The following is a 26,520-nucleotide window of genomic DNA, read 5'->3' as shown; positions in this document are numbered from 1 at the left end:
CAGGTGGTATATACTGCTGATGGACTATCATAATCATCAGGTGGTATATACTGCTGATGGACTATCATAATCATCAGGTGGTATATACTGCTGATGGACCATTACTGCTGATGGACTATCATAATCATCAGGTGGTATATACTGCTGAAGGACTATCATAATCATCAGGTGGTATAAACTGCTGATGGACTATCATAATCATCAGGGGGTATATACTGCTGATGGACCATTACTGCTGATGGACTATCATAATCACCATTTCCCTGCGACTGCTGATGGACTATCAGTTCCAGAGGTAGGACATTCTCTTGTAGTTGGATATCTTCTGGTATTTATTTAATAAAATACTAGTTTAGGAATATGCTATGTTTTGTTTGTAGACACAAGTTGCAGATATGTAACGATATAAATGATGCTATGGGCAAACTTTCCTCCCCACTGTACTTTATTTCTAAATCAATTTAGGAGGAAACTGAGATATGGATTGTCCTTCTTTTTACTTGTAATACCACTAACGAGTTATTAGAAGACGAAATGAGAATCCGTAAAGAAGCATCTTTACATTGTTATGCTTCATGTATCGACACACTAATGTTTAATATATGATCTTTACTTCATATGTAACGTAGTCGGATTTTTAGGGGAGGGTCTTGGCGTAATAACGACCGACACAAGATTTTCTTCATAGATGTGTTTAATGATGAGAACATAGACAAAAGTCCCTACAACAAATAAATAGCTATATTCAATACATAGTACCGAAACTAACGCGCCCAACTATACAACAATAGCGCGTACTTTAAAATAACTACGAATACATTTACATAGATTCGATCACATACATATATTCTATTATCGTTTATCCACAGTTAAACCTATAAGAATATATATAACTGACAAAGTACCAATAGACCACAGGAAATATCACGACGAACATTATCTACCAATAAGTTACAATTATCAGTAAAATTACCGATCGCATATAAATGTAATGATAACAAATAAATAAATAATAATGTTAAACTTACTTGGCATGTGGTGCCCAGGACGTGAATAAATAAATATAGATTAGATCTACATCTTTGTGAAAAATACAACCTCTCTGATAGATGGTCAAAGAAGAACTACCAAACGGCGGCAAAAGTACAAAAGAGAGAAAAGGAAAACGCAACGTGCATGTCCTGTACTGTCCGTCAGTGGTCAAACCTGTTTTATACCTACATACGTCATACGAACACTCTCCGGACACTCACGAACCGCACATACAAAACACACAACGGGCAATTACCTAACACACGGTGTAAGATACGCACAACGCAACAATCACACAACGAGCACCGTACGCATATCAGGCCAACAGACACACACTAACACGACGTGGGATACGAACAACACAGACATAACACAACGAGCGATAATAAATATAAACGCTAAAAACAATCCAAANCTTCCCGTCGAAAGCAACTACCTTGACCAAGACACGATCTCTGTGCGAACACAGGCGCCACGAACTCGTATATCGTATCCTGACTTCTGTCTGGATTTGGCAGTGCTACTCTTGGTAAGGGAAATAGCATAAGATTCCTTCAGACGTCTTCTCAGTGACTCCACATAACTGGACAACAACTCCTTTGAGGCATCTGACTCCAAACCAAAGGCGAGATCTACGGGTAGCCGTGGCTCTCTTCCATACATGAGATAGAATGGTGAATATCCCGTAGACTCGTTCCTGGTCGCATTATATGCATGGACTAGGGGTGCGATGTAGGATTTCCAGTCCCGCTTCTCCTCCTCCTCAAGAGTTCCGAGCATGCTCAATAGTGTGCGGTTGAAGCGCTCGCATTGTCCATTTCCCTGCGGATGATATGGGATAGTCTGGGACTGTGAAATGCCTGTCAAGCGACATAACTGTTTCACCAGTTTGCTTCTGAATGTCATTCCCTGGTCTGAGTGCAAGCGCTTAGGCATTCCATAATGCACTATAAAAGTACAAAAGAGAGAAAAGGAAAACGCAACGCGCATGTCCTGTACTATCCGTCAGTGGTCAAACCTGTTTTATACCTACATACGTCATACGAACACTCTCCGGACACTCACGAACCGCACATACAAAACACACAACGGGCAATTACCTAACACACGGTGTAAGATACGCACAACGCAACAATCACACAACGAGCACCGTACGCATATCAGACCAACAGACACACACTAACACGACGTGGGATACGAACAACACAGACATAACACAACGAGCGATAATAAATATAAACGCTAAAAACAATCCAAATTAACAGGGTGCCACACATATTTCTGGAGACTTTTATCAATACTGTGAAAAGCATACATTGACTAAGCGATATTACATGATAAGAAAGGAGTAAAATTAAACAAATTATAAGGAGGATGAATATTGAATCAAATGGCAGTTACTACAAATGTAGATAAGTAGTGGAGATTCAATTGTTAAATATTACTTAACAAATGATATAAACTTCTATATAACACAATGGTCTTCCTTTACTCGTGTGTTTCCTGAAACACCAATCAACAGGAAGAACCTGCTATTCGACCATTCTGTGTGACACGAACCTGGCCATGATACACGTACAGTTAACGATTTATATAAACCATTCTGTGTGACACGAATCAGGCCATGATACACGTACCGTTAACGATTTATATAAACCATTCTGTGTGACACGAACCTGGCCATGATACACGTACTGTTAACGATTTATTTAAACCATTCTGTGTGACACGAACCAGGTCATGATACACGTACCGTTAACGATTTACATAAACCATTCTGTGTGACACGAACCTGGCCATGATACACGTACCGTTAACGATTTTCATAAACCATTCTGTGTGACACGAACCTGGTCATGATACACGTACCGTTAACGATTTACATAAACCATTCTGTGTGAGAAAAACCTGGCCATGATACACGTACCGTTAACGATTTTCATAAACCATTCTGTGTGACACGAACCTGGTCATGATACACGTACCGTTAACGATTTACATAAACCATTCTGTGTGACACGAACCAGGCCATGATACACGTACCGCTAACTATTTATATAAACCATTCTGTGTGACACCAACGTGGCCATGATACACGTACCGCTAACGATTTACATAAACCATTCTGTGTGACAAAAACCTGGCCATGATACACGTACCGTTAACGATTTACATAAACCATTCTGTGTGACACGAACCAGGCCATGATACACGTATCGTTAACGATTTATATAAACCATTATGTGTGACAAGAACCTGGCCATGATACACCTACCGTTAACGATTTATATGAACCATTCTGTGTGACACGAACCTGGCCATGATACACGTACCGTTAACGATTTATATAAACCATTCTGTGTGACACGAACCAGGCCATGATACACGTACTGCTAACGATTTACATAAACCATTCTGTGGGACACGAACCTGGCCATGATACACCTACCGTTAATGATTTATATAAACCAGTCTGTGTGACACGAACCTGGCCATGATACACGTACCGTTAATGATTTATATAAACCATTCTGTGTGACACGAACCTGGCCATGATACACGTACCGTTAACGATTTATATAAACCATTCTGTGGGACACGAACCTGGCCAAGATAAACATACCGTTAACGATTCATATCAAAGTTGAAACTCATGTTAATATAATTACACTTTTGTGGGGTATTGTTATACAATTTGAAAAGCAAAAGTTCTGGAGATGTTGTATGGTCCAAATATAAATTTATTAAAATAACTTTCTCTAGGTCGGTGGATGATTTCTGGAGTATCCAAAAACACACCCGTACAGTCTGATGCCTAGCTCCTAACTGATTACCAAACATGTAGAACCGTGATACATTGACAATTAACACAATAAAGTTAATTTGATCGACAGCTGTCACTTATCTCTCTATTCTGACTGGTGAGTACCCGAACAGGTAAGGCAATTAGCCTGTCCTTTGTCCGAGACTTAAGTGTCATACTTGGTAAGACCAGTTAATCTCATTACGTAACATAATTGACTTGAAAGGTATAATGTATAAGATGGACACCAATATTACATGAGTTAATCTGACGACAATGAATCAAAGAAGCTACATTTACACATAGAGGTTTTCTTAAATGGTACAAATGTAATTAAATAGCTTTTAGGTATGAAATTGTTACTGAACGAAATTAAATGGCGAAAGTTTGTAAGAGGAAATCCAAAATAATGAATGAGATGAAATGTTAAATTAATGTTCATAAATAGCACTATTATCATAAAATTCTTTATGATATTAACTTTAAGATGTCGAAATAGAAAGCAAATTTAATACTTCTATCAGTCGTTTTTAGATATATTTATATTATAGAAAGGTAATTAATTTATTGTTATATAATACTCTGAATTAAATGTTGGTGTCGTTCATATATGCTTGTTCAATAGATGGAACAGCCTTCTGTAGTAAAGGATAAGTGGTACATAACGTGACCATCATAACGTCATAATGATAATGACGTTGAAACCCCGACGATGGATGGACCTGGCTGATGACGGTTGAGTAGCAACAACAACAGCTGTATTTAAGTACTTCGACGCTTTAGTTGGTTGAACAGAGCGATTACGATTGTACATTTTTTAAGTATTAACTTTTGAAGTCTTTAGGGACTTGTGTGATTAACATTCTTCTATTCTACTCAATTAATTAATTTTGCAAAGACAGGCAAAGAGCTTGGTAATTTATTTGCTACTAAATCATGAAACAGATTTCATTTAACACAATTACTCCATGTCTGTTTTTACTTGCTCTATAATCAGGATACTGCCTCGTTGATGGTTCTAATGAAGCGCACTGCTCGTTTGTTTACTATTTTTGAGATAAATAATTAGTAGAGAGCAATGAAATCTTGCGAAAATCAATGTGTTAGCAACACACTGTCATATGAATAGCATTCATCTGCATACAGACAAGAAAACACCGAGGTTACATCAGCTATACAACGGACATTACTAATTGAGACATTTGACAGAATGATATTTCAATCATCATATATACAATTTTGTTCGTGCTCACTATTTAGATACAATGAAACAAACTCTTAAACAAAATCCACTTCTTAAACGCGCATTTTACAATATTACGTATTGATCCAGTTTTCATGTGAATAGGATTTTTATTTAAAGGACAACAAGATTTAGGAAAATTTTCTCCCAGTGGAAATGGTTTTCTACGACTGAACTTACATTTTGTGATATACCGTGCCCCCTAGGTTTCGAAAACAATTCAAAAAGTTCAACTTTCAATATTAGACCAACACAAGCTGAAAGATTCGATATTTACTTGTTGCGTAAAATTGTATTCTTTTGTCAAGAACATTCTTATTAATACTAAACCTATTAATAGTAAATCCAATGAAAAATTTTTTTATACCAAAAATATCGAACATCGTAAGTTGGAAGCCCTAGTCACTTCACTGTCAGTGCCTTCTAAAGGTAAGAATACATTATTGATATGCGTACGCTTGTCTGCTGTAAACTGCACACCCAGCACGATCGACTTATGTTACGTATATACGTAATACATACAGTGAGGTGTATATGTTTACTTTGGAACCCGTGTTATGTGTTAAGTGACTATAAGAAAGTTAATTTAAAGGCAGAGTTTAACAATCTGTCATATACGAATTGGTTTCACAGTTTTTACAATGTGTAATGTATAACGAATATCATGTTTATGATATCAATGGATGATATTCCTCTCGAACGTTGTGGAGGGTGTGGCTCATGGATTACATGGTTGTGATTTTTTTTTTTTTTAAATAATTGAACAAAAAGAACAAAAATTAACAAAATGAATAATACTTACTCAATAATGCAGTTGTCAATACGCTCCCCGTGCAAACATTAAACATGTATATAAAGCAGGAACAAAGTTTCTAACCTTTGTGTTCGTCAGGGGTAAAACAAAGATCTTTACCGTCAATGAGAACAGGCCTTACGATCTTGCATGTAATTTATTTTATTAATTTCTCTTGGAACAATTTGTTTCTATCCACTGTTATCTTACAAAATATATATGTATATGAGGTTTCGAATATGACTCACCAGAAAACTTACCTAGACGCATACACTGGGTATACATGCCCAACAATCGGCCTTCATGTCACACACATTTTTCAATGAGATCATGATGGTGACTATACAACTTGTCCACAGTCTTCACCAGCCTGTATCTGTGGAAACCCTGTGTTGAAAGTTTCTCCGTCAGAGTCTAACTTATCTAAGAAGTCATGATATCCGGAACCAACTCTTGAATAAAGAATCAGCTGCAACATGTAAACATCGTTGCAGGGATGTTACTATCACGAAAGGGAAATGTCTCGATAGGAAAATCAAAATTGTCTTGAATATGGTACAGCTTAGTAGTAAGCATGCCCTGCTGGTCATAATGAAAGTAAATAGCATGAAAAACGAGTCATTGCTTTCAGACTTAGAAGAGTATGTTTAAATATAACATGTGTATGTTGATGTTGTACATGTGAATGTTGATGTTGTACATGTGTATGTTGATGTTGTACATGTGTTTGTGGATGTTGTACATGTGTATGTTGATGTCATACATGTGTATGTTGATGTTGTACATGTTTTTGTTGATGTTGTACATGTGTATGTTGATGTTATACATGCGTATGTTGATGTTGTACATGTGTTTGTTGATTTTGTACATGTGTATGTTGATGTTGTTCATGTGTTTGGTGATGTTGTACATGTGTATGTTGATGTTGTACATGTGAATGTTGATGTTGTACATGTGTATGTTTATGTTGTACATGTGTATGTTTATGTTGTACATGTGTATGTTTATGTTGTACATGTGTATGTTGATGTCGTACATGTGTTTGTTGATGTTATACATGTGTATGTTGATGTTGTACATGGGTTTGTTGATGTTGTACATGTGTATGTTTATGTTGTACATGTGTATGTTGATGTTGTACATGTTTTTGTTGATGTTGTACATGTGTATGTTTATGTTGTACATGTGTATGTTGATGTTATACATGCGTATGTTGATGTTGTACATGTGTTTGTGGATGTTGTACATGTGTTTGTTGATGTTATACATGTGTATGTTGATGTTGTACATGTGTATGTTGATGTTGTACATGTGTTTGTTGATGTTGTACATGTGTATGTTGATGTTATACATGTGTTTGTTGAAGAGATCGACGTTTTTAACGTATGGCATCTCATATAATGCCCACACATCATCAATATAACGGAAAGGGAAATAAGGGTACTTGGCTAGGTTTTTGCTAACAGTCTAGTTACGCTTATCAATAAATGCAGCTTTAGAACAATATTGACTACGGACCTATGCAATCGATATTAAATAAGCTAGCAAAGCATACATAACCTCATATAAAGAGTACAGTTAGATAGTTGTTTTGATAGTTTCTGTACAACCTTACACAACATCTAATATATCACAAAGATTACTTAGCGTAGGAAACAATATGTGTAAACATTGCCTGAACGTATGTTAAATATTGAAACACGTAATTTACTTGATACTGCCGCCATCGCATATTTGGTTAAAATGATACATTTTCCATTTCTAAACCCATATAGTCAGAAACACTACAGATAACATGTATATAACTACCATTGCGATAATTTTTAACCATGTTCTGTGCCAACAGAACATCTGCAAACCTTTAAAATAATAACGCAGATGATTTAATTAGCTATCACTGGAAAGAAAATAGGAGCAAATTTTCAACAGATAAAGTAAATTAAATGAAGACTATCGCGAGCATTTGAAGAAAACCTCAATCAATAGTTTTCAATGATTACAAAGTGACCTCTCTCTACTAGGGGCACCTTGTTAAGAATTTTCTACCATTCTAACAAGGTTACATAGGATAGAAAACAAATACCTCGACCAAACAATACGCTAAGTCCGACATCATATTCGACAGAAACAGACAATAACGAGAGCCGAGGAGCAACAAACACAAACGGATAGTGTTAAGTGAAGTGTTGTCGTTTCCTTATATCATAATCTGACGGGGAAATATTTTGATATTTTCGTTTGACAAATGTAATATCCTATTCTGTATATGTCCTAGACCACCATATCAGCCCAACGAGCCAGACGATTAACAGGAGTAAGAGTTAACATTGGTCACACCATAACCTTTCATCAGATAATATACATCGAAAATATATTAGAACAACATCAAAATTATCAGCGTGTAACTGAGGCGTGATTTTGAATTCGTTGTAATGGTAATGAAAAGGTTATGGCGCCTGCGGAGTAGATCTGACGTATACTGTCTAATATGAGTCTGCCTGGAATAATGACGATATCGAGTTAGGAATATCACAAAGATACAATAACCTTTCTCTCGGGCAGGTATATAATGATGGGTTATATCAGGCTAATAAAGCAGGTATCTTTGTTACTGATGCATACATAAAAAAATCTCTTTTAGTATTTACCAATCAAAACATTAATTTCTATTCACTGTATTTATAAAGCCACCGACTTTCTGGTGTATTGTTTATATAGCGAAGGTAAACTAAATGGTTATTTTGGTACATGTAAGCCAATCTCATCAGAAAACTGAGGAAAATGATGGAGTTGCGTTGAGTGGCCAATTCTAATAAGGACATAAGCTTGTTGTCAAACGTGACACAATTAGAAGATGGTACGAAAGATATGTTATTAACCAATCACTTTTATACAGTAACATTTTCGCCGTTGTAGGTGCTTTTTCATAATTGAAAAAAACCCCGTAACGATTCACACGTTTATTGATAATTTTAAATAAATTGAATTTTTATCATATTGAACAAGGCTTAGCTATCGGCGGGAGTATCTTAGTTATCTCCCCCTTGACGAACTCTTCTTTGTTGTTTATCTGCCAGCCATCATGGCCGCTTTAGCTCAGTCAGCGTGCTCACTCATATTCAAGGTCCAATGTTCTATCTGTTTTTTGTCATGCTCGCAGAATAAATATGGCGTGCAACAGGAAATCCAGTAAATATCATCTTTAAACCACGTGTGGGACACGTTGTGGTTTCTAGAGTCAAATCCAACATTGTACGTGACTATCTAAGTAATTTCACACCGCGTCTACAATAATGTGTATTTATTGGTGATGTTAATGTCAATCACATTTGATACATGATATCTATATGCAGTGGAAAATTATTTATAGCATATCCACATTCATTTATCTTCTGAAAGTTTGAAACTTTATATCAGTACCGGAGAATTAACGTTATCATGTCTACATATAGATGGTAGCGTAGCTCGGTAGAAAGCTTGTTGGACGTGCTGGTTTAATTGATGTTATAACTATTTTAGAATTCATGCATCAACATTACTTAATGTACGTCAAACTGTCTTACATATTGTCTGCTAGCCACTATAGTAACTTTAGAGCGAAATAAAACTTCATCTTGTAGGTACTTTAGATACTTAATGAATATTTGATCGATTTCCGGTTGAATACCATATTTATTTTACGAGTATGGCAGACAAATGACCGATATTCGTTAGTAGTTGACCAAACTTACGAGTTTTCAGTGATCAGACCGATACACAGCCAAAAGCGCTATATAACCCCTTAACTGGTGTTTTCACATAAATCTACAAAACCTCATTTCAGTGCTTTCATAACTTAGTCACTATCAATCACGGGATAACGATGCTTTGTTATGAATATTTAGGAAATAGACATCTGTCATTTTTGGTGTATTTTCACATAACTCTACAAAACATCATTTTAGTGCTTTTGATCACGATGTTTTGTGATTAATATTCAGAAAAAGACATCGGTCATTTTTATTACTTGAGGACATTTATTTTCAGTTTCATTCCTAGAGCAATGAAGAATTTTCTATTCTCGTAATTATCAACATCTAATGTATGTGTTATCGTAACCAGCGGGTATTACGTCATCATCTATTATCATACAAATATACATCCTGACTGCCTCTGTAATGATAATTATTAAGTTAAATTATCAATATTTTCAAAGTGATGTCGCCAATTGCTTCACATGTTAACGATTCGATCACTTAGACAGTAGCCAATTGCCCTATGCCATGTGTATGATTCGATCGCATGATCAGAAACCATACGCCCTGTAACATGTCAACGGTTCGGTCAAATGGGCAGTAACAATTCGTCCTACCCTCTGTATAGGATTCGTCCTGGTGTGATGTATAATGACATATTCTGTTGTTGCATCGATATCAATATCAGAAAAACAATTAATTTAGTTATCTGAGTGAAAGATAATATAATTTTGGAGAAATTAAATAATGTCTCGTTTCAAGTGACTTTCATTTATTGATTATATTAGACACAGGGAGAAAAAGATTGAAAAAAGTACAGAAAATTAATAGTGCATATGCCTTTGATCAAATTTGAAGAGGTTCAAACATTGCTTTTTTCTGGAATCGGCTTTTCAAAAGTGCGCAACAGTTTTCAGGATGATTCATAAAAATCTTTTTGTCACTTTAGTATATCGATATATATATAGGCTGGTAACATCCCTTGGTTACCATGCTAAAATATAAATTGCCTTCTTGTATCTTATTAACCATTCTAGAAATGTCAACAATCTAACGTCGGTATCCTTCTCATCGCCTTCTTCACATTTTAGTATAGCATACATTTATGATCTGTTTCATTGTTATATATTAAATACCACACCAGTACGTTATACTTATATGTATGTATGGTTCATTGTTATATATTAAATACCATACTAGTACGTTATACTTATATGTATGTATGGTTCATTGTTATATATTAAATACCACACTCGTACGTTATAAATACGCCACAAAAGGTTGCGAAGAAACAGATTTATTCACATTTTTGTTTCATACATATGGTCACATAGTTTTGCATATTTCGAATGAAGGAAAATTGGCATGAAATGCTTTATAATCAGAAACTGTTAGACAACTGTTTGGTTAATAGTAGTTTGGTAATTGTTCTTGTCATACGTTTCACATAAATCAGCATTTCAAAATCATTTACCCGTGTTTTATCTTCAAAAACAAACCATTTACACTGAAAATGTTCAGAACAATGGAAGACAATGTGTCTCCATATACATTAATATTGTTTTTGATTTTTCCTCAGTAACAATTTACAGCCAAACTAGACGTATCGATCTGCCTTCTGTTACTCATCAATGTCCGCTCCACAGTCGGCTTTACCATTTCACATTGAACGTCCGAATGTGCACTGTTTTCTTTCCTTTCAAAATAGAATGCTCTTGTTTTTTGGACTATATGGCTACTGTTGCTGACAATATGGACGTTTAATTTTATTTTAAAACATTTCAGTGTCATCAAAGAAAGATAATACTCCTTTTCGGTCCTGTCCTGACAGGACATTTATTTTTCACACGACATCGTAAATATGGAAACGGAATATAACCTGACATAATTTATATCATGTCTGCTGTATAGTACAGAGCATTTGCCATATTCTGTTATGTTTATGGACAAGCTTTTGGTCACCATCATGATCTCGTAGGGGGAACATATTATTTTTTGATATCGGTGTTTTTTTATTATACTCATTGTGTTCCTTGTGGTCTAATTGTCATTATTCGAGTTCTCGGTGACCTTGATTTATATTGTTGGTGTCCTCTATGAAGCAGAAGACCCTTACCTTTCTGGGAAACCTGGCCTTGTTTTCTTTGTACCTTTTCTTTGTACCTTTGTTCATGTTTCGCCTTAGTTTTATTAGATTTTGAGTTCAAAGTATGGTTATTTTGACATTTTAAAATAACATGATCTTGATTAAAATTTTCTACGCTACTTTGCAAACATTTGTGATGAAAGGGATTTTTACGATTTAAATATTTTGAAACATTTCTTAGGTAAAAAAGAACATACAAACAGCAGTATTATTCCAACAACAGTACGGAACATACATGTATTACTGAGATGGTATTACTCTGCTCTGTACTTATTGCAATACATGATAAACGATTCCGTTTGATATCGACCTGCATCAGTATAGTCGTCAACACGTGTGGAGCAAAAGTTAATATTCTAACTTAGAATTGAAATGTGTCTATAATCTTTAATGTGGGTATGTTATACAGTTTTGTTCAAAATGAAATCTATGATGCCCATATTGGAGAATGTAAATAATAATTTTGCCTAGGATATATTCAGTGATTCAGTCATACGGAATGATATGATAAAATATAAAGACTGCGGTTATTCAAGGTTTGACACAGGGAATCAATGCCATTGAATCACCCTATCTACGCATGTATACTACATACTTTTTGATTTTCTTTTTGTGCTAAAGTAAAAGAGAATATCAAATATATTGAGTAAAAATGTGTATAGAGCTGTATAAACTGCATCAAGAAAAAGAAACGTTATCGAAATTTGATTTGTACTACGACAATCCAATGACTTTTTCCTCGTTTTCCGATGTGAAAAGATATATACATTAATCATTAAATTGTAAAATGATTTATACAGTCTGGCTTTTTTACTACTATTTACGATGTATCAATGTTGTTGGATAATTTTAGATTTATGTTTTCACTAGGCAGACATGAATGTACCTAATCATGACATGCAGAAATCATTATTGTTTTACAGAGATGTTATACGATATTTGATTCTAGCTAATCTAGATATGCAGTTCATGCAATCAGTTTAATTGAAAAATTTCGCAAGAACTACCTTTTCAGGTACTCACTACCTCTCCACATGGCTAAACATTTCCACATGTATGCGAACCTTTGTGAGAGAGACGTTTTGATAAGTGTTCGGATGTACATGCTAAACTGTATTGTCTACGGCATCTTTTACTACCATATAATACTAACACACTTGGATGTTAGGGCAAAGTTGATGTATCTTTCCAGACAATTTTATAGTCTTTCTGGGTTATTGGAATTGTATGGTTAGGAGTAAACACATTTTTTCTGAAATATTTGCTTCTTAGTTTTAAGTGAATGACCACCACCGTCTGCGTTAAAGGCTTCTCGATCATTTCTGACCGACATATCTCTAATGTGACTTCATATTCCGCTGGCCACTGATAGCAGCACTTATTCTAGACACACAACATGAAATGATTCTTTCAGCCATGGTTTCGAAGTCATATAAGTAATGAAGTGAAAAAATATGAATATGATTTGAATTTTTGGGATTATCTTTTTGAAACGTTTTATCCTTGCTTCGTAGATTTAAAAATGGAAGGTAAATCGTTGCATGCGTAAAGCTATTGAATAGCATCATCTCCCTCGCTAAGTATAAGACACGCTATTGATTCTAGAACATGATATATTTTAAACGACATAGATTGTATGCTTGAGCTAAATATGGCACAAAATTTAGAAAATTTGACTTAACATTGCTGATTTATATATATGCAGGAACAATTTATAATCATAACGTATCTCACGTGCTGGTCGCGATTAACGACATCTATAAAAACCAATGTTTTTATTAAAACAGCGGGAAGTGTCTGTTACGTACAGGAGTAATACTCCTTCACTTCACATTTACCGGATATTGTCTGGCATACATCCTCGACGTCACGAGGATAGCGTTTGATCCTCGGGTAGTAACGGCCATTTTGTCAGGATTCTTGGTATATATATTTCTTTGCATTGGTGTCTTCTCTGTTGCTGTTGACCTTATCACCTTTGAGTTCGGATTTTGTCCTTTTTATTATTGTTATAATTTCTGCTATAATTTCACAAATGAGTGACATTAACATATATTAAGGTCACTTTGCACATCGTTTTGATTAAGTCCTGTATATAACCTGTTAATAAATAATGGTGTGTTACGAAAAGGAATCGGACAACAAGCAAAGCCTTGAAAACTCTATTCTTACAATAATAAATAAACACATCATATCGATAATAACAATATAAAAGTCACACGAGTTTTTCAACGGTTTTCAGATGGTTGGATGTCCGTTTTTTTTGTCACTCGAAGTACATGAAAGATCTTTCTCAATCTTCATATGCAGGTTGTTATCAGTTATACATGTTTCATTTCAAAATTGAATGGAACAAACAAAAATGGGCACCAGCCCCCAATGTTTAATCTAAACAGTTGAAGTTTGTTACACCTATTTTTTTCAAGAAATACTAAATCTCTTTCTTAAATCTTCCACAGTAAACAGTATGGTCAACCGTCTTGGATTATGGCTGTTACAATTTGTGATCACTGTCTCACTTTCTCTAATAAAAAACCAACAAAACAGATATTTCTCAAAGTTCATCTGCAGCTTCCCCTTGGTCACAAATTGTGACAATATCATTTTGCAAGTGTTCAAAACAGGCCAGTCATCTTGGATTCTTACATTCAGGATTTATTGTCGATGTTTCTCAAAAAGTACTTGGCACATTTTTCTCGATTTAGATGTAGGTTTCCAATGGTTTTTGATTATGCATGTTTAATGTATAGACTGATCGCAAAAATCAGATGACATCTTGAAGTTCAACAGTTAATGTTTCCTATCATCATTTCTCAGAATCTACTTGAGGGAAGGATGCTTTTTATTCTCCTCTTGAGTTGATGCTTAGTACTCTGCACGTTTCCCGTTCAGCTTTGTTTGAAAGAACGATAGCCACCAAGTACACATCTTGAATGTGATTGTTGAGGTTTATTGTCGTTATTTACCAGAAAGTAAATTACAGATAAAATAAGGGAAACATATTCATTGTAATAATACAGATTGTATATAAAAGTTAATAATAAGAGAACGTTTAACAGTAATAAATGTGCACAATAGGTAGGTAATATGTACAACTGAAAGATGTTTGGTTTTATTTTGTTGAACGTCCTATTAACAGCTAAAGCCATTTAATGACGTGCCTCCATGTGTGTAGTGTATGCGTGCTTGCGTGTGTGAATGCAGGAGACGTGGTATGTTGGGACACTTGCCTCCTTGTGATAGCGCAGATCTGATGCCGACTTTATAGTGCTATCTCACTGATATACCATGCCGAAGTCATCCAGCACAGCATTCAACCCGGTCACATTATACTGAAAACTGGTGAAACAGTTGTTGCCATTACCCTGAATGCTGAACGTTAAGCAGAGAATAACAACTACCATATTTAAGGACTTTGGTATGTCCCGGCCTGCGGATAGAACCCTTCGCCTTCCTCACCTGGGCGAACGTTCAACATTGAAGCCAAAAATGAGGTATTGCCAAACAAACCGCTAGAAAATAAAAGGTAGTCGGAAGTAAAGAGAAAAACAAAAATCCAAAGATTGCAATGGGTGCAGCAGATTTATTTTAGTCGCTTTTATGTGCCCCAAAACGAGACAGAATAGCAAATCCCTAATTTCTGCAGGGTTTCCCACATTAGTTGCCTCTTACGAAACAGCAGTGGGTAACAGCATGTGTATTCTTTTCTCGATTCCTGACCTTGCAGGGAACTGAAAGAATATTAAAAAAATACAAAAATAATATTCAGGTAACTTAAAAACGATGGTTTTACTCCTAAAATATATTTACAAGCGCCGCATGGGTTTGATCTGTAAATACTTTGACTACTTCCAGTGCTTCCCCATGCGCGAAAGCCTTCTGGAAAATTGAGGCCGCATACTATCTACAAAAAGAATAATAGCAAACCCTAAGATATTCGTAAATATAACATTCTAACTGAAATATCATGAATAGTCCGTTTCGTAAAAATCCCTTTTCTTCATTGCAGTCAGGATATACGAATGTTATATCTTCAAAAGTGAAGATGTCACTCTTAGTAGTGTCCAATCAGAACAGTACTTTCTCTACACTGCAAAGAATTTTGGTTTAAGTAAAGGTGAAATGACGGCAAAATAAGAGGCTGTTTTGTTCCACATTTGCGCTCTGTATTGTTGTCAAATAGTATGCTACAAATCCCCTCACTGTTCTGATGTAGAAACATTTGAGGCCCGTACGTAGTAATTACAATAAAAAGAAGATTAAATGGTTTCCGCGTTGAACACCATTTATATTTTTCACCCATTTTAAACAACTATGTAATTGCAGATAACAGGCGTTATGGCAAAGAGTGTCCTCGTTGAAGACTTGAGAGGTAACAGTTTGACGAATATCTTCAACAAAATATTCACATTTTATCTTTATTCACTACGATTGATACTTTACTTCAGAATACAGTTGTTATTGTATATAAAAGTGCATTATAAAATGTTTATGTCAATTATGCTCTGTATCATCTCTTTCAGGAGATGACGTTATTAAAAAAATGTTGACATTACAACATGCGAAAAAATGTACATTTTCGTGTCTCGGGACAATAATTGAGTGATAATATTCAACGTGTGTGGCTATTGAGCGTGAACAGAACATTCTAAACGATAAACATGATGCCATTTATATTCGAAGAATAAATTGAAGTGTGCAGGATCCGTCCCCTCGTTGTCAGTAAGTGGTTTTCATCAAAAGATGTCTAGCAGCTTTGTTGCATATTCTTGTTGTATATGTTGAGATTAGACAGAAGTAAGGCAAAGAATAACGTTGTAAATTTGGGGCCTTTTAAGGACAAATGCTGCGTTATATTATCGTGTTTAGTCTGCATTAAACCCAACAGCACACACTGGTTATACTCTGCTATGTTTTTTGTCGATAAAATAACAAACACTTAAATTGTCGAAAATGAGCATTTATTCTAAATGCCAGGAATCGAACATATGTATACATCTTTGTGTTGATTTTTGTAATAAGGTGTACAAAGAACCAAAAAAGATGGGGCTTGCTTCAAAATAAACGCCACAAACTTGAACTTAAATATTACCATATTTCTGTTCAAGTGCCCCACTCCAGAGTTGTCGATAACATAACAAACACTTAAAATGTCGAAAATGAGCATTTATTCTAAATGCCAGAAATCGAACATATGTATACATCTTTGTGTTGATTTTTATAATAAGGTGTACAAAGAACCAAAAAAGATGGGGCTTGCTTCAAAATAAACTTTAAGGACAAATGCTGCGTTACATTGTATGGTTTAAGATTTATCTTCCTTTTACCACCAAGTCTTTTATGTTAACAGTAAGTGCAATATTTATGTTTTCGCTATAGGAATTCTTGTGTATCGTTTTTGTGAATCATCATTAAATTTAATCAGCCAGTAATTGAAGTGCTAATTACCATTCATAAGTTAGTTTCAAGCATTTCTCTTTTTCTAAAAAAAAAAAATCAGGGACTGAAAACAAAACAAGTTACAAAACTATGAACCAGGTAACCCGGAAGGTTATTGATTTCTGCACCACATGGTTACACCATTCATCCCTCGTACAGGAAACGATGCAGGCCACTAGCTTTCTCAGACACTGAACTCTTTTATTAGGTAGAACTGCAATTTGAAAAAGTATGGCAATTGTAAATATTTCTTCCATGTACTTTCGGAATACTGAAATGTAAACGAAATCGTAATTTGAACTCAAAATAAATGAAACTGTGACAAAATATGAACAACGGAACGACTGACACGATGACCTTTGAAAAGTACAAGAAGAATAAGACAGGTGTTACTTTAGGGAATATAATACATTTGAAAATGCGGTGAGTTATATCAATAAAGGAACCGCCGGTCCATTTCAATTTGATTTCGAATTGGAATAGAAACTTGTGAATATCTCATGCTGATGAAAAAGTGATTTTGGATCCAGACGCAGTCAAAGGTTCATCATCCTCGGTGTAGACCCATGTACTGTACGCAATGGACAATTGGTGTTCATTTACTAGGGCTCCTGTACTTGAAGGTTATTAAAGAGAGCTCATCAAAAAGGTTATATTTGGTCTCATTCAGTGTTAAGTCGTGCATTGTTAAGCAGAACCGTCTTAAAGTGTTCGAGTTCGAAGATGGTTGCCTTATACAGGTACTTAAAACACATTGACCTTAATGTGTTTTTCGAAAAAAGAACAGTTTTATTTAAAGTGTGGTATATCTTGCAAAGCTAACGGATTAAACGTATCAGAACAAAGTGCACAGTTTCTTAGCTGTACCAGCATTGTACGTAAGATGATAAATATTTGATTACGACCGAAAGGAAACACATTAGTGTGTCGTCTTACATAGATCTTCTTACGTAATTGTCATAGTGCTTTCTGGAAAAGTGCTTTATTTTGCCGCAGTTTCAAGTCAGTTTACAATTAGGAGATATCTTCCTGTAATTTAAGATATGCGAATGTATATTAATGGTTTTTCGTCTTTTAATGCTGACTTAGTTTATCAACGATGGCTTTTATGATATAACATTATTTGATCTGTCTTAAAATACTCTCCAATGCAGTATTAATGTATTTATTTCAGCAGATATTTCATTATCAAATAAATTCAAAAGCTAAAGTGTACTTGATTCATCGAACAATTCTCTAGCTGGTTTCAAAAAGAAAAAAATCAATGAATCTCAGTGTTCTTCTGTGTGGGGACATCACAGTTATCAACTTTTGAAATGCTACCGTGTTGCAATACTTGGGGTCTTTATGATTTTTTCTCCTCACACTATCATACCAATTTTAGCGGGATAACTCATTCGTGATCACTTGACATTATATACAGTCGGGATAATGTCAACTCAACAACTAAACGATAAATACATCCCTGGATAATCACTTGTATATCAGACCTATCCCTCGAATAATCAAAAGTGTATTAGACCTATCCCTGAGATTATGAAAAGTATATCAGATATATCCCCAGGATCATCCAAAGTATATCAGATAAGTATTTCAATGAAAGTATCGTGCCAAGGACGTATTTCTAGAACAGTACCCAACATCATATTGATACATTAGGGTGAATTAGATATATTTCACCATAGACATACGATTCAGCATTAAGAGGGAAAGTACTGATACACTTTCGCATCAGTTTAGTCGTTGTGGATAGTGCCGTTATTGGTTATGTGCGATTGTTAAGGTCTTGTCTTCAGTATCCTTTTATGTTGCAACATCTGGGAAGGAGATATCCTTGTTCGGGGACACTAATTGGATTTACAAAAGACGACATCTCATTATGCAAGGGATGCGAAACATTTCATTAAATAATGTCAATAATCCTTTTCAACCTTTTCCAAGCCTCAATGGTTCGGGAATGAGTTTCAGAAAAGTGTCTATATATTGATGAGTATGTTGGTTTATGTCGGCAGCAGCAGATAAGATATTACATAATGTCAGTTAAGTTTGTGTAGCTCTTCCACAGTCGTAACTCACTGCTATAAACATTGCATATATCTCGTATAATTGTTGACGTTATCATCGAAACATCTAAATGGCAAGGTTTTACTTCATGCTGTAATTCATACGACGGTAAAATATCACTTAATGATAAAATGATGATCAGTACCAGACTTACAACGTTGATCAATGAGTATCCATAGACAAATGTTCCAAGACGATTGGAATGGACAATATGGCTATTTCAGTATGTGTACTTATCTGTTATAAATTATCTCCAGAGTAATAATCTTCATATTAATGTATCTCGTATAGGGTAAATACCTAATTTGGAACAAAGATAAGTTTGTTTCTATCATTCGTCAACGATTACTCGATAAAGACATGATAACGAGGATATAAAGACCCTCATGTTTTTGAAAATAGTGCATATCACCTTTCGTATGTCAGAAAATGATTTTCAAATTTCGTTTTTTCCCTTTTGCTGTTGAAGTATATCCACTAAACGTGAATATATGTGTAATAAGTTTTAATGATTATACAATTTTATCACGAAAATAAGGGACTCTTGAATTACACCTTTTTAGTTATTCCGCGAAACATTAAACCAACGGGGAAACAATTCCATAACTTTTTAAGTTTATTACCTACTTGCTGAGACACTTTTATATCAGAAGACAATGTTTCACCTCTGTGGTAACCCAATTTGGTAAGATATTGGATATCCTTAATTCACGGCCACTCTATTTTTGTTTTGTCATTAGACCAATTTATCAAATAAATGTTGATGCCAGCAAATGGATTGATATTTTTTCTCGTCACAAGTGTCGGATTGACACAAAGGGCTATCGGTGACTTCCTGCAATTGTTCAAAACTGATTTCGTGAATTACTTACTCTGGGAATTAATTTAGGAATTTTTCGATTAATTGTTTTTGGTGTTCGACTTGTGGGTGTGACTATTGGAGTACAATTTTACCATCACGGAACCCCTGCTAATACAATATGATTAATACATCTTTTATTGGGATCCATTTTTAAAATAGACCACTGATATTAAAGGGAAAACTATTTTTTAACGAAATCTTTTAAAAATTGGCAATTATTTGATATATATACCGATGGTGTGGACGATATGGTGCGGAGTTTTATTTCGTATGATGTCGTAAAAAGTAATAAATTAACTTATTTTAACTTGTCATCTATTTCAATTCAACTAATAAATAACATCTTATTGATTTTTTTGCTGGATTTTATTTTGTCGTCTCTTCGTACAAATTTTAAGTCCCGATTTTGCCCCTAAATGTTGACGCAATGCCACATCGCTAATAGATGAAACATGGTAATAAGTTAAACAGTTCCAGTAGTTTTGATTCTCTATTTATGCTGTGTGTATATATACCTTTGTTATGTTACAGGTCGTGCCATACCTTTTCTCGAGCTTTTGTTCATCCATGCATCTATCCTCATCATGTTGGGCGTCAGTTTCGGGAGGTACTATGCTGTGTGTCGCCCCCTACAGAGTTATTCTACATGTGGCCGAAGTCGAACGCTCGTCATGATGGCGTGCATGTGGGGAGTGGCAGCACTTTTTGCTATCCCGATGATCGTCATTGCCCATGTGGAGACGGCAACATTTCACCGGGACGCCTCAATAATCCAGGTGTGTCGAGCACACATCTTTCTTACCTGGCACTATGCTTACGTTATCTGCATCTTCTGTGTGTTTTTCGTAATTCCCTTCTTTGTCATGCTGTTTATATACAGCAGTATCATCCGTGGCGTACTAAAAGAATCAGCACACATCGAGGAAAACTCGAATTCAAAGAGCTTCCGACGTACCTCCTTGCGGAACCAGAGACAAATCGTGGGTATGCTGTTCGTCATTGTAGTGGTGTTCTTCCTGTGTACTCTGCCGTTACGGATTGTTATTTTCTGGTTTGCATTCACAGACACAAAACACATTCAAAACCTCGGTCTAGAAGGCTATCTCAACTTGGTATGGTGTGGTCGCATTTTTCAGTACCTTAACAGTGCAATTAATCCGTTTATATACAGTGCTTTCTCCTCGAAGTTTCGCTGGGCGTTTAAATACATTCTTGGTTTGAAAAAAAAGGAAGAGTTTTCATGGTCAAGGACAAGTCAACGCACGTTTGCTTCAACACATTACAGCTTCATGAAACAAAACAAACAACGGGAACAGAAAGAACAATATATGTAATTTCATATGTAGTGTCCCGTATGCTATTCATGTGTATATGTCCCGTTTAGCACTGTACCTTCGTGTTTTCCGTTTGACACCGCCTGTGGTACATTAATGTGATGTTACATGTAGCTCTGCATCTTCGTGTTAACTTGTTTTTCGTGAGACAGCACCTGGTGTAGGAGCCGTTTTTCGCCCTCTAACTTTGTGTTTTCTGTATGTCACACCTATTGTGTCTTTTTTGATTTGTGTTCCCGTATGTATCGTATGCCACCATTTGTTGTAGGTGTCGCGTGAAGCTGTTAGTGTATAGTCTTGTTGTAATAACTTGTTATCAGTTTTCCGTTTCATGAGACATCAATACAAGTTTCCTCAATTAACTTCAGTTTCTCCATATTTAAAGCACCACCAAAGCTAAGGACATATTTTAACTGAAGCTAGGGAACATTCGTGATACCAATGTCTGTAAATGGCAATCTTGACACGATCTAAAAGATCCATGTGACGGTATAACCTTTAAACTTTTGCCTGTGCTTTGTCAGTATTCCGACATTTCCTGATCAGTAACAGTATACATATATATAAGCTTGCGTTTTGTTATCGTTTAAAAAAATATTGTTGAAATCAACTGCTTAACAATATATCATATACATCACTGAAGATTCCTACGATAGTGAACATCATAACACAATGCTATTGTGTTTATGATAATCATGCAAATACAAGTCCGTTGAGATACCCGACAGCTGTTGATTGAGATGTATTATGTGACCTTAACATGTGATCATACATGATGCGTTTGTTGCATTAAGGGTTAATAAAATATATACTCGTGTTGACAAGTGTTGTTATCATTACCATTCATCCATCCTGTGTGTATGTTAAGTTCATCTTTCAAGACAAAAGGAGGTCGACCCTGCTGGTGGATCTTCCCTACCCCCGAGGTTTGATGTAGCTTTGGTGGTCACAGCTATCTGTAGTGTAGCTATAGCAGTGGCATGGTTCATAATTAACACACTTTACAGATTATTTAGTTTGCAATTAACCAGCACACCTCTAAATGTATAGATTAAGGGGTTTTATGTATCTCCCCTTCTGTTTCAACAGTAGTTTGGACAAATTGGAATTTTCAACTTTTTGGCCCTAGTATCACCGATGGTTGCTAGAAGGACGAACCAGCTGTAGTGTTCAGTGTGATTCATTTTTGACATACAATGTGCTGTATCTATTACCAAATATGAAAGGTGTAATTAGCTGTTTGTAACGTTTATCATCTATATCCTATATACAGTGAAACCTGTCTACTAACACTGGAGAAGGGACACATAAATAATAAAATGTTGTAATAGACTGGTAATGGGAATATAGTTGTAGAATGTTTCTAAATATATTTATATGCTGACCCGTTCAACGCTAGGACGAGATAAATGAAGTGACGTTGTTTCCTTATCAAAGACACTGCCGACCACAATTCTACGGTATTCCACAACGAACAAATACTTTCGTGTTTATTCATCTAAACAATAAGACATCATTATCCTGTTCATGTCGTGCAGACAGAAACATGAGTACGAGACTGTACATATATTTATAGATAATATCATATAAATTCCCAATTATCACATCATGTATTCTGTCATTAGTGTTTGAAATTTAACTAGATGCCTCTAGCGGCAGGGCGGTGTGGGGAAACAATATTGCTATTATTGTAATAAAATTTTCTTTCATAACACGATGTATATGTTTATATATTCGAAAGAGGATGCGGATACGGGATACTTTCTGGTGACATCAGACTTCAGACTTCAATCCAGTAAACATCCAGCACGCGTACACTGGCTGACTTGTTATGTTGCATTTGACATATCTCTACTTATTCATCGTGGTATAGTTGTTCTTAATCAATCAAAAGTATACAAAATGTACTATTTTGAAGCATGTTTGAGGTTTATGTAAGTTAATCAATTTTGCAATGACCAAATATCAAATATGAAATTTCACTGAATAAACTTGGAAGAAACATAATCTGATAAATAATTCACAGGGTAAAAAAACAAGACCAGTCAACTCAAATACACCACGTTAAAACTGAGAATATCATAACAATACAAGCGGAAGCATACAAGGTACACATAGTATGGTAATTCCTGTAATGTCAATCGTAGGAAGGTTTATATATATTGTCATTGTATATAGACAAGTGTGTAAATAAAACCCCACAGTTTGGCAGTACCATTGATTATGTCCATCAAGGGTTATAATGCATTACTTCTAACATCATCCCTACGACACTGTACTGTTTAGCACGCAAACAATACGTTTGATTAGCGACAAGTGGGGATACAGACTGTAGACTGTCTTGGCTGAAATTATTTACCCTGCGTTGTAATTTTTATGTGTAACAAAGATGATTTGAAAACAAATATGATATATGTTTGTTATATCTTTGACAAATGTATTGAAACCTATCGTGCCCTATCAATATCAATACAAGCACATGTATGCACTAAATTGGGTTGTGTAGGGGAGACACACAATCGGCATCGATGATTTCCCAGTTCATGGTAGCTTTTACTGTTCCTACATCGTGAAGATGTTCTGTGTCAGTCCTCAGTGTAAACATGTACTCTTTGTTTTACCCTTCACCAGACCATCATCCGTACCATGAATAATCCTGACAGATTGAAATGTGTAACGGACCGTTCATGTTGATTAAGATGTTTCGTAGCTATCCACTGTCTGTGTCTACTGGATCTGAAAGTGCACGCTCACTATGTAGCAGATCATAATTCAATACGGGCATTTAATCTTCGCTAGCAGAAACCCTATACGAAACCAGCTGTTGTCTAGAAGCCCAGCAGGTATTGACAGCCAGACTGCCTGCATCAGGACTTTCTGTCATGATTCACACTGTATCCATTGTACTACCTGCATTAAGTACAAAGATGATCCACTCGACACTAAAACAAATATTTTTCCATGCTTTTTGATTTTCTTATTTGGATAGTGAACTTGAAAAGTAGGGTATATCTTGGCTGTTCTTAAATACACATGAACACATTGTTTTTCTTTATAACAATCATTTCGGACCAACCATCCCATGCCTACGATACATAAAGCTGTCTTAACGCCAAAAGTTGGTCTCTTCAAAAATGTTTCAATAATAGATCATATCATAGGTGCTCTGTTGATTACTGTGTCTAAGTAAAAGTAACACTAGCATTTGATATTTTATCCTGTGACGCGATCTTAAGATTAACATAAAGCAGATTTGATCGCATGGTTTAGTTTGAGCATGAGAACAGTTTTATGAGTATGATTCCTAGTTGTGATCAGTAAGTTATATAGATGTGACGATCAAACAATGCAACTAGATCATGAAAATGTTTTCTTATATAAATGCTTCATGTCACTCAAGCGCCATGCGGACATCTGCAAATGGTCGATTAACAACCTGTATTACCTTAATATGGGTTATGTCATTTCCGCATTTTATTTTGTTACAATGCTTCGTAAAAACATGATTGCAATTTGACGTCATGTTTCAACAGCATTTAATATCCAGATTAAAAAAGGTCACGTGTTTGCCGAAAACAAAATGGTTTTCCCGACATGTTATGAAAGAAGCTAGGTTATGTATATCCTACTCTTTTTATTTCATTTGAAAATCAAACAAGTACAGTCGGTAAGCCTTGTGACCTCTGAAACTCTTATATAAACTTACAAGAAAGAACGTAATTTAATAACAAGTTATCCCTCGTTGCTAACATTTTGTTAAATACATACATCGAATAAACTGCATTGCATAACCCTATAAAAGTCCCAAAACAATCCAATACTAACCATATCAAGTCTAGCCTCCGTTTCCTTACTGTTTTTTTTTTTATAAATCAAGTTCAAAGTTTACAAAACGGTAATCTCATTTAAAGAAAAGTAACGCTTTGAGCTGACGACTATACCGACGTCTATGGAGCAAGTATACATAAATCGGTGGAATAAGAGAGCAGACACCATACCCTTAATTATTAGGTACATGCTTAGAAGGGTTATTGATTGTTGTAGTTAATCATTTGAAGTTTACAGCTTAAATATATCTTTCATAACATTTATCAGTTTCACGAAACATCCCAATTAGGATTAATTGCCTTTTTTCAATTTCCTCTGATACTTTAGTTTAGTTAAAGGGACCTTTTTAACTTAAGCTGTGAAGCGTTCTAAAAACCTGTGTCAGTGTATATTGATTCCTCTGAGCAGTATGTTTTCAGCGCTAACTAAACATGACAAGTAGGCAGATATACATCTCGTTATCAACATTGCCTAAAGGTTTTTAATCAAGATGCTGATGTAGGCTGTGCAAAAATAATAGCAAACTATCGGTTGATGATCTCGGGATATACAGTAGAACATCGATAGAATAAGGGTTCAGACATTGTTCTTGTCGAAAATTCTACACCAAGAATAGAAAGTCTTTATCAAATGTTTTACATTTCTACATATTTATCTACTATCATTTACCTATTTACATACAGTACAATATATCAGAGAGTTTGAAAAGAAAAACAAGTAAAGTAATTGTTATTAGAGGGCGTTTAGTTAAAGATTCATAACAAAATAACACAAACACCAAATTACACTGTAGACATGGAGAATTTCTGGCCGCAGTTATGATTCACGAAATACTACAAATTCACAGATTATATAAAGGCCCCCCCCCCCCCCCCCCCATTTTTTCGGTGACTGACAGACTAAAACTAACCGCCGAAATTTAAACTGGCATGTAAGTGACCCAGTGGTAACACTGCCATTCTCGGTTTCTCTATGTAAACCCACCAATAGAGTTAACTAGGTGTGATTTCTACAATACACGAGCCCATATATTATAATTAGTATTATTAACCATATTTAAAACACCCGTCCCCGGTTTATTCTGGGGACAAAAATAGCTCGAACTGGTATACAGTAAAGAACTGACCATTCAGGTTTACATGAGATGGTCTACCATTGCCTACCCTGTGGTACCACAGTGTAGGTGTACTTCCCATATATGAGCTGATATATGCTAAAGAAATCTCAACCTGATTATTATCA

At 35.3% G+C, this 26,520-nt stretch overlaps 1 protein-coding gene across 1 annotated transcript in view; it reads left to right on the top strand.

Annotated features, from left to right (window-relative positions):
• The window catches only part of LOC110464189 (thyrotropin-releasing hormone receptor-like), a 46,986-nt gene extending 24,760 nt beyond the window's left edge, over positions 1-22,226 (top strand). The window contains exon 2 of the mRNA XM_021519274.1: positions 20,648-22,226. Within this exon, the coding sequence (XP_021374949.1) occupies positions 20,648-21,450 (803 nt within the window). The 3' untranslated portion in view covers positions 21,451-22,226. The remainder of the gene's footprint in view (positions 1-20,647) is intronic.
• Positions 22,227-26,520: the final 4,294 nt, after the last annotated feature.

Source organism: Mizuhopecten yessoensis, unplaced genomic scaffold, assembly GCF_002113885.1.
Source record: "Mizuhopecten yessoensis strain PY_sf001 unplaced genomic scaffold, ASM211388v2 scaffold1539, whole genome shotgun sequence".
NCBI classification, from domain to species: domain Eukaryota; kingdom Metazoa; phylum Mollusca; class Bivalvia; order Pectinida; family Pectinidae; genus Mizuhopecten; species Mizuhopecten yessoensis.
The sequence above is the reverse complement of the archived record's forward strand: the minus strand, read 5'-3'. Positions and strand labels throughout refer to the sequence as shown.